Raw genomic sequence first — 10,264 nt, forward strand, 5'->3', positions numbered from 1 at the left:
CAGCACATCTATTCTTAGCCCCTCTGTTCTTTTCTTCACAATGCCTCAAGCAGGAGCCACACCTTTCATCCTCTGTTGAATGAGGATGAAGCAATGTTTCCGGATTCTCTTCCATTCTTACAGAGCGTTTGGGAGCCCAGAGAATTGTCTGAAGGTGCTTGATACTTGTTCATTGTTGCAGAACAGCAGGTCCAGTGGTGGCCAGTCCCTGGCTGGGAGATTGCCTGCTGCCTCTCCGCTCCAAGCTATTTCGAGGGTGAGAGTGGGAGGGTGCTGATGTGACAGCAAAGACTGGCAAGCCCCTCTTTAAGTGTGCACCCAAATCAGGAACGCTCCAAGCTGGGTCTCCAGATGTTGTTGGACTACAACTCCCAGCATGCCCAGGATGATGGGAGTTGTAGTCCAACAACATCCGGGGATCCAACTTGGAGAGCACCTGCTGCAAAAAAAAAACAAAAACACACCAAAAAAAAACCCAACCCCCCTTTCATTTCAGAACCCCATTGATTTTTGATATTTACAGTTTCATTCATTTTGGGACCACCTGAGACCTGTGTCATTCTTTTAAAGATAACTTAAAAATTAGCTTTTTAAGTTATCTCTGCTAATTGTTCTTACATAGTTTTTGCATGTGTTGGTGCAGGTGCCATCTTGAATACCCATGGTGCCCCAGGAGGCAGCATTCTCCAGGACAGTCTGGGTGAAATATGAAAAAAATGTGAGCCCAAGGGCTGCTATGCTTGCTTCCTCTATGCACCTCTTCCATCAGAGAGCAGGAAGAGACACTTTCATAGTACCTGAACTAGGTACCTCTGGAATTCTGGTATTCTAGGCATTTGCATAGTTTGTCTCTATGAGAGCAGCCCTTTTTATGGCAGTGGGTTAAACACTAATATTGTCTGGGAATCTTCTTGATGAAAACTATTATTACATTACATTTTTTAAAAATCCTACCCTCCCTCCATGGCACAAATGTTTCTCCCCATGCCCTTTATCCTCACAACAATCTTGAGAGGTAGGTTAGACTGAAAGAGTGGTGACAGCAAACTTCATGGTTGAATGGCGGATTTGAACCTGGGTCTCCCCATGCCAGGGCTTGAGCCACATTATCATAGTAGCTCCTCATGAGGAGGGCGATTTATTGTCTGCGATGCCATATGTATACTGGTGCAGTTGTCTGGTACAAAATGTGTGTGTCTCAAAGTCTCAGCACTGAGGGGTTTTTTTAAAATTAAGTTTCTAGTCCTCAGGGTCTCAAGGTTTGTTGAAAATGTTCAGGCAACAGGCAAATGTGTAGATGGAGGGATTGTGGAGGCAGCAATGCCACGTGACTTTTTCTTTTTTTAACATCTTAAAACACAACTATTTAAGGAGGCTTTTTAATGCTCCATTATTTTTTGTTATATCTGGTAGGTTCTTTAACTTTTTATAATTTTCAGTTTTTAGCTGAAAATAAAAATGATTATGGTTTTTAATCTGACAACTATTGTGTTTAATGTAGTTAATTTTATTACTTTTACTAGCTGGGCAGAGCATCTGCGCCTCTGGCTGGCCCACCCACCCGATGCTGCCTTTTTCTACGCCGCCCCCCGCTGCTTTCTGGCTGGCCCGCTTCTTCTTTCCCCTGCCTGCTTCCACCGCCCCCCCCAGGTGCTTTCTGGTTGGCCAGCCGGCCCGCTGCTTCTCCCCCCACCAGTGCCGTTGTTGTTTTCCCGGCCAACCACCGCTGTTAAGTCCTGGGCCGCCATTTTCTTCCCCCCACCTGTCCCCCGTCGCTATCCGGCAGCTCTCTGAACTCTTGCAAGAGCTCCCACGCATGGGACTAGTGACGGGTACATTTAAGAGAATTAAATATATAGATTGTATCTTGTATCTATCTTATTGTTGTGAGCCGCCCCGAGCAGTAGTGCACTAGAGGGCTGGGGTATAATTTCTTTTAAACAAACAAACAAACAAAATGGCTTCTATTACTCTCCTGTGGCCTGCTATCAGCTTTCCCTATCCCTACCCAACTTGCTTCCCCACACTTCCTTGCAAGAGGGGTTAGAGAGCCAGTCTTGCTGCAGCAAGCATGAATGGTCTCCTTTGCCAAGCAGGGTTCACCTTGGTTTGCATTTGGATGGGTGACTCCATGTGAGCACTATCTGCTGTACAAGAGCCATAAGATGCCCTTTGGGCATGAGGCTGTCGCTTGCTAGTAGAGCATCTGCTTTGCCTGCAGAAGTCCAGGTTCCTACTCTGGCATCTCCAGGGAGGGCAGGGGAAGATTCCTGCCTGAAAGCTTGGAGAGCCACTGCCAGCCAGTGTAGACCAGGACTGCACAACCTCGGCCCTCCAGCTGTTTTTGGACTACGATTCCCATCGTTCCTAGCCCCAGTGGCTGATAGTCATCTGCAGGAGCTCTGACACACACACTTCCTCCCTTCTACTGCCTGTTGAAGCTGCTTTGACTGATGCAACCCTTCTGCTTTTTCCAGGCACCTGCATCCAGTCCCACCACTGACAGATGGCAGAGTGAGGCCATCACGGAACCTCTCCTTAGCAGCTGCTTCAATCCCACCCTTTGGCTACACGATTAAGGCAGGCTGGAGCAACGGTGAAGCGAGCTCCCTGTTTCTCCCACTCTCCGCTGACAATCTCCTTACAGCCTTCTGCCATGCAGCCCATAAATCAATCGTGGAGTCTATGGGAGGAGCAAATAAGATGCAGAACCTACAGAACAGAACTCCAGCTGACTCAAGCACGTGAGCCAAGTCACAAGCTCTCAAGGACTCCTCGGCATTCCTCATTCTTCTCCTTGGGCTGTCTCCCCTTCAGTTCTCTCCTCCACTTCCGCCTCTCCTCCCAAAATTCTTAATATCACAGTCAGATTAGCTGACGCCGGTTAAACATGTGTATGCAAATATCTCCCAATTGGCACAACTGGTTGGAAACATGTGGTTTGTTATCAACGGAGAGCCTCCCCTCTGCTTATTAACCTTGCTTTAGAAAGCAACAGACTTATTAAAATAAAGTTTATTCAGAACACTGCAGCTTACATTGTCAAGTTTGCCGGTTGCTTTGATCCACTGGAGAGTGACAGCAAACATCTGTACGCAATTAAACTAATCGGTTCACATCTGGACCAGGTGGACTCAACTGTTGCAAAACAGACATTGGTAAGGAAAGCCGTGACACAGTTGACACATTCTAAAACACACACACACAAATTGCGAGGCTCACACTCTGTGCACTCAAAGCAGGAGAAGAAATACAAGGCTTGTGTACAGCAGCATCCAAGAACGAGACGTACGGAAGCTGTACATTTCTGGCGGGATCATTCAGTCACAGGCTCAGTGATGGCTCACAACACTTAGGGCCATCTAAGGGCCTCTGCTTCTCGACTGGTTGCCAGCCACAAGAAGCGTTTAAAGCTCCCCCCCCAAGGCCGTTGTGTCGAAACTGAAAACCCACATTTCCCTTTTTAAAAGAAGAGTTACAAACAGGCAGTTTTAGATGCTTTTTGCAAGGTCACTGTGGATTTTCCGTTCCAGCACAGGGCATGTTTGTATATTGTAATGCCTAACTAGAAGCTTGGGAGAGTGTCCCTGAAAATGAAGAGATGAAGATACAAGAGTTTGTGGGGTGTGGTGGCTAGAGTGTTGGACTTTGACCAGAGAGACCTGGGTTCAAATCCCCACATTACCACCTTGGAACAGTCACTATATTTCAACATAGGTTTGTTGTGAGGATAAAAGTATAGGGGAGGATAAAAAAAAATAGGGGAGAACCATCTATACTGTCCCGAGATCCTTGGAGGATGATGAACATGTAATGCTATGACAGGGGGCACCCTGTGCCTGGGTTGCCAACTTATTCATCAGCACCAGCTACTCTGCCTTTTAACGGCAGCTTAATCTACAGATATTTGCTATTTCCCTGCTGTAACAAGCTTCATTTTGTGATTTTTGCACACCAACCTGCTGTCAAAAGCACAGGAGCAGACTAGACTGGTTTACTTGGTCAGCTGGCAATGCTATCCTCTCTTGATAATTCACATCTTAGATTGTGGGACAACAGCTGCTGCCTTGATTTCTTATGTAGATCATCTATGTAAAATGAAGCCTGCCATGTGGATTGTGAGGCTCAGAAGCAGAAACACTTCTGGTTGCCAATGAGCAGACCTGTGCAGTAAAAAAGGACAGTGCTGGAATGCCAGAAAATCCTTTATGGTAGGGGTTCTCAAACCTGGCTCCGCAGATGTCTGACTACAGTTCCCATCATCCCCAGCCACAATGTCCCCTGTCGCTGGGGCTGATGGGAGTTATACTCCAACATCTGGGAACCAGGTTTGAGAATCCTGCCTGCCTTAACATTCCTCTGTAAAGGGATAGGTGGCTGAGTGGCACTGCTATTGAATGAATGAATGAATGAATGAATGAATGAATGATCGAATGATCGAATGAATGAATGGACGAATGAACAAGCAAACCTGACAGGAGTTCTAGCAAACCATGTTCCCTTGCATCACCGGGCAGAGGCATTTAACAGGTGCTGCTCCAAAGGGATAGTTTAAAAAACTGTTCTCTGGAGGGAGACCTTACGTCGGACACAAGATTAAGATGTATCACACAACAAGCTCTCCCACCGACTGCACAAGAATAAAGGGTAAACTTTACAATTAAAAAACAGCTCCTTCCCCTGCCCCCTGCACCCCCCCTCATTTGCCTATATTATGCAGAAGGATTTTGTTACTACGGGCCTTCTGGGCAAGTCTCTCTTCCCGGGACATCTCCAGGAACTCTCGGAGAAGGTGAAAGGTCAAGTCCAGGGAGTTAGGGCGGCCGTCGCGTCTTTTGCTGGAAGAAGCCGATCGCTCCCCTCTCTCCCTCTGAAGGATCAATGTGGACCCTGATGGCTTGCAGGACTGGCTGGGTCTTTGGTCTTGGAAAAGTCCCTCATCCAGGCCGACTGGAGGTGCTGAGCGCTTGTCCTCCCACTCTGATCGGCTCAGCCACTGCTCCCAACTCTGGCCACGGATGGGAAGGAAATGTGGCACAGTTGGCCGTGGCCACTCTGAAGGCAGGCAGGATTTCAGCGGGAGAAACAGCAGGATGAGGAAGGAGGCTGCTGATGCCATCTGGGCCATCATGGTTGCTTGCATGCCTGGGGGAGAATCCAGCACGGGCATTACCTCTGAGCCCAGAGCATTCGTTTCACCACAACTTATCTATCCTGCTTTTCTGTTTGTTTTTTAAAAATATATTCAAAGTGGCTAATAATCTCAAACAGGTAATAAAAATAAGCTAGGAATCTGCACATGCACCCACTGATATTATATTTTAGAACACCCCTCAGCCCCAAAGGTAAAGCAGAGCTCAGCCTCAACATATTATAAAGAGTGTCGTTTAGGATTGACTGATGAGCAAGTCGTAATAACTCAGTGGAAAAGCACCTGTTTTGCATGCAGAAAATCCCAGGTTCAGTCCCAGGAATCTCCCTAGGTAGGGCTGGGAGATATGCCTACCTGAAACCTTGGAGAGCTGCTGCCAGTCAGTGTAGACAATACTGAGCTCGGGGGACCAATGGTCTGACTCAGTATATGGCAGCTTCCTGTGTTCCACTGTAAGATATTCCCCTTAGGGGATGGAGCTGCTCTGGGAAGAGCATCTGCAAGAAGAAGGTTCCAAGTTCCCTCCCTGGCATCTCCTCAAGATAAGGCTGAGAGAGCTTCCTGCCTGCAACCTTGGGGAGCTGCTGCCAGTCAGTGTAGACAATACTGAGCTCAGGGGACCAATGGTCTGACTCAGTATATGGCAGCTTCCTATATTCTTATGTACCTCGTTGGAGCCATTATTATCCCCTTTGCTAAGCAGGGTCCACCCTGGTTTGCATTTGGATGGGTGACCATGTGTGATCACTGTGAGATATTCCCCTTAGGGGGTGGGGCTGTAGTTCAGTGGAAGAGCACCTGCCTGCTTGCATGCAGAAGGTTCCAGGTTCCCTCCCTGACAGCATCTCCAAGAGAGGGCTGAGGAAAACCCCTTAAGTGTTCAGAAGAGTTTGCTTGCCTGCTGAAAAGCAAGCAGATCTGGAGCCAAGTGGATCTCTCTCTTGGGAGGGCTCCTCACGCTCTTGGTGCCATAACAGAGTCCATCATGCCCTACCTGCCTCACTGGCTAAAGCTGGCCTTTATGGATGCAACTAAACTTTTAGCTGCTTAATCTACCTGCATCCCAACTCATAACAATACGGAGGAATGAAGCCACTAGCTTTGTAACATGTAAACACCCCCTGAATGGTGGTCTACTCCAGGGGTTCCCAACCTTAGGCTCCCGGATACAGTTGGACTACAACTTCCATCATCCTCAGTCACAATGGCTTTCTGCCATTGGGGCTGTGGATGATAGGAATTGCAGTCCAACAATGTCTGGGGACCCAAACCCCCCAGTCCCAAACGTTTCCTTCACACAGGCACTTTCTTGCCTCCGTTGATGAACCAAATTGAAATAAATACTCCAGGATCTGCACTGACTATATTTTGAGGTTATTTGATTGAGGCCATACATTGCTCAGTGGTCCAGAGCAGGCTTGACATAGGCAGCATTCCAAGCTTAGTCCCTGACACTTCCAATTAAAGGATCCTGAGCAAGAGGGCTGTGGAAGACCCCTCTCTGCCTGGAATTGTGGAGAGCTGTAGCCATTTGGTAGACAAACAGAGCAACAGGTCTGGCTGAACACAAGAAGGCTGCATATGTGTGTATGAAGGCACAGCTGTTGTTTTTTTAGAGGTGTGCATGAAATGAAAAATGCAGTTCAGTTCAAATTTGAGCAGAATTCAAACCAAACCACCGGTCCGTGAACTGGTTTGTTAGAACTGGCGGGGCAGTTTGGTTTGTGCAGATGAACCAGGTTGAACCGGTTTGGCCTGATTCAGATGTTCAGTAAGGACTGGACCCCATTATTTGGGAAAGGGGGGTATGGTTCTAGTTGGAACTGGTAGAACTGGGCTGGTTCAAACCGAGCCAGGTTTGATTCGAACCTGTTCTGCACACCTCTATTGTTTTTAAACTACATGACACATTATTTATGTAACAGGTTCATACAAAAGAGAGAGAGAGGCTCCCTTTGAACTGAGATGGAACCAGACTTAACATCAAAAAGGTCACAGAACAGCTTCTAAACTGACCCCTGGGGAAGATCCGACAGAAGCTGAACTGCTTCGGGAAACATCATCCCCAAGGGATGATGGTATTAATGTTACAGATAGTCCGGAAGAGGGCAGTGTAGAAAGAAGCAGGAAGGGGCCTTGGGGGTCTTTGAGTCCAACCTTCTGCTCAGTTCAGGAATCTGTCACAGCATCCCAGGCAAATGGCCCTCCGGTCTCTGTTTGAAAACCTCCAGAGCACGACCTACCACTGCGCACAAGAGACTGTCAATCAGCTCTTACAGTTAGGCTGTTCCTCCTGCCTAGCCGGAATCTGCAGAGGCTCCCCAGGGCTTCAGCCAGGCGTCATGGAATGTTAAAGGTGGAAGGGACCTCCGCGGTCTCCTTGTCCACCCTCCTCTTCAGTGCAGGAGAGTCTGTTGTGAAGCAGATGGTTTCACGGTTGAATGGCTCTTAGACAGTCCCTTGACTAGCCTGACTCTTGAATTGAAACCACTCCCACACCCCACCACCCTAGAGCTGCTGGTTTCCCCATGGGGGAAAACCCCTTACTGGCTGACATCCAGACTAATGCAGCACTAGTGCAAACATGTCACACTAGTGCCAGGAGGATGGCGAGCTGGCTCGTTCCACTAAGTTGGGCATTTGCCTTCCAGACCAGTGTTGTGCCACTGCAACAGGATAGGCTTGGGAAAGCGGTGGTGCACCTGCTGCTGTGAAGCCTCTTCCTTAGACCACGCACGATGCAGGGAATGATGCAAAGCCATCTGCTCTCCTTGTTGTGAAAAGGCAGCACTGGCACAAGCCGGCCGAGCATGTAAGAAAGAGGCTGAGCAATACTGAGCATCTGCTCGGCTGCACGACCTCCTGGTGTGGCTGCATCCTTGTTCACTGCACCAGTCCAGCGCAGCATTGACCTGGATCTCAGTCATAGATACCAGACCATAGCGTCTCCGTGAAACCAATAAGTAAACTGTCACAGGATATACAACTGACTTACCCACTTGTGAGACCATCTGGCGTTGGTTTGTTGTTATTTTAAAGTTTTTACTTTCTTTGCTTGCTTCTTTGTGTGGCAAAATAAAAAGCCGTCCCTCTTATATGTAAGAAGACTGCATAAACCTGCCTAGATACCTGCATAGATACTGGATACCAATAATGGACTGAAAGACTGCAATAAGGGACTAATCCTGGTTCTGTTAAGGTTATGCTTCAGATAACATTCCTTTTAAAACAATTTCATGCAGCATCCATATTACAGCTGGTTTACTCTAGGTTAAAACTGGTACAAAAGTACACTTTAAAAGTAAGACATTGAACTTTGTATTATTAAACTCTGCACTTGTGGCTAAACAGGCACTGATGTGCTGTGTGTGTGAGAGAGAAGATGCATCTGAAAGCCAAAATAGGGTTATACCTTTATTTATACCACCTCACGTGCCACAGAGTAAAATATCAAAAAGTAAAGAACATTAAGCATAACAGTAACATAAAATGGTATTGGGTGATGGCCTCAAGCAAAGAGAAACCCCTGCACAGCAGATGCTGGCAACCCAAGAGCAGCTCAGAAGCACAATCTGACCAGCTCAAGCAAGTGAGTCAAGGCTCATGCTATGATTTGGGAGAAAAACTATTGCTTCCTAACATCCCCACCCCCAGTCATTTAGACTCTGATAATTCTCCACCACTCCTGGACCAACTATTCTTGACTGCCCTAGAAAACATCCCTCCTACCCAACATGTTATCTTCGATTCTGTCTCTTTTTGGTCATTGGTAGGGCCCGTATTCACCAGGTTAAGCGCCCACCACTGTCCTGGTTCTTTCAGTGGCTGTCATGAAACCCACGATCAGGCCATGAGTTCAGCAGCTCTCCCCAGTACCTGGTATGTAGAGCTAGACTGCCTTAGGCTTGATGCGTGAGCACTGTAAGATATTCCCCTTAGGGGATGGAGCATCTAGGTTCCAAGTTCCCTCCCTGGCAGCATCTCCAAGATAGGGCTGAGAAGAGAGAGATTCCTGCTTGCAACCTGGGAGAAGCAGTTGCCAGTCTGTGAAGACAATACTGAGCTAGATGGACCAAGGGACTGACTCAGTCTATGGCAGCTTCCTGTGTTCCTATGGAACATGGGAGTTCTATTTAGATATCGTAGCCATTGCTAGACCTCCCTTCCTCCACGGATGTGTCCAATCCCCATTTAAACCCAACTACAGGGACCGGAGAAAAACCCAGAGCGGGTGTGTGTAAAAGAATGCCCTTCCTGAATCCTGCCCCAAGCAGTATCCAACTTTGTTTTGAAGTCCGTTCTAGGGAGGGAGGGAGGGAAGGGGAGAACCCCGAGTCCTGTCCCGCCCGCCCCCCTACTTTGCACTGCAAACTGAGTTTGAAGCCTCTCTCTCGGACAAAGGACAGGCGCTCCCCCCTTCTCTCCCCCCCCCCGCCAGGTACCTGGCCTCTTCCCTCCAGCTGCAAACAAGCTTCTGTGCTCCCACCAGCTGGCATGAAAGCGACGCGAGGCCAGCTCCTCCCTTCTTGCTCCAAGGGAGCCCACCCAGCCACCCCCCGGGGATTCCTCTTGGCCCGGGAGGCTCCAACTCCCCACCCCATCCGTGGCTTGCCAGGTGATCCGGCAGCGCCTACCTGGACGGCTCCTTTCCAGAGCCTGCGCAGTCTTCCGGAGGTCTCTTCCGCCCTACCCCTCTGCCTAGTGCTGCTGCCTAGGCTGGGACCCTCTTTTGCCACCCAACTTCGGCTCCAAGGAGAGTTGGCAGAGCTATTTATAGCGGGGAGACTTCTAGGCTTCCTCCGCACTCCCTCCCTCCCCCCCCCCCGGCAGAAGAATGGGGCGGAGGCTCCCGGCTCCGGGGAAAGTGACGTCGGTCTCTCGCAGCCCGCTTTGGGGCGAGGAACAAGGAACCTTCGCTAGAAGTTGCTGATCCAAGAGAGCCGCACTCGGTTTTAAAACCGTCCGACTCCGGCAATAAAGTAGGGCAAATACGGTAATGCAGACGCGGGCGCTGCCCGTGGTGCTGAAATCCCCACCGCTGGCTGGGCTGCCGCGGACGGAACGAGGCTGAAGTTGGCCCCTGCTTCTGCTCAGACGGACCTTCGGCACGGA

The 10,264-nt window shown here is 48.9% G+C and overlaps 2 protein-coding genes across 2 annotated transcripts in view; one reads left to right on the forward strand and one right to left on the reverse strand.

Moving 5' to 3' along the window:
- LOC128353008 (tripartite motif-containing protein 54-like) overlaps positions 1 to 3,025 on the forward strand; it is a 30,702-nt gene extending 27,677 nt beyond the window's left edge. The window contains exon 10 of the mRNA XM_053313653.1: positions 2,478 to 3,025. Coding sequence (XP_053169628.1) covers positions 2,478 to 2,579 — 102 coding nt within the window. The 3' untranslated portion in view covers positions 2,580 to 3,025. The remainder of the gene's footprint in view (positions 1 to 2,477) is intronic.
- Positions 2,998 to 9,899, reverse strand: LOC128353009 (corticoliberin-like). The gene is made up of 2 exons (XM_053313654.1): positions 9,787 to 9,899; positions 2,998 to 5,145 (listed from the first exon to the last, which is right to left on the reverse strand). Exon 2 carries the CDS (start codon positions 5,141 to 5,143, stop codon positions 4,700 to 4,702), a length of 444 nt encoding a protein of 147 aa, XP_053169629.1. The 5' UTR covers positions 5,144 to 5,145; positions 9,787 to 9,899; the 3' UTR covers positions 2,998 to 4,699.
- Positions 9,900 to 10,264: the final 365 nt, after the last annotated feature.

Source organism: Hemicordylus capensis, chromosome 4, assembly GCF_027244095.1.
Source record: "Hemicordylus capensis ecotype Gifberg chromosome 4, rHemCap1.1.pri, whole genome shotgun sequence".
In the NCBI taxonomy this organism is placed as follows: domain Eukaryota; kingdom Metazoa; phylum Chordata; class Lepidosauria; order Squamata; family Cordylidae; genus Hemicordylus; species Hemicordylus capensis.

Coding starts and splice junctions, on each gene's coding strand:
- LOC128353009 (XM_053313654.1), bottom strand. CDS start 5,143: ATGCAAGCAACCATGATGGCCCAGATGGCATCAGCAGCCTCCTTCCTC.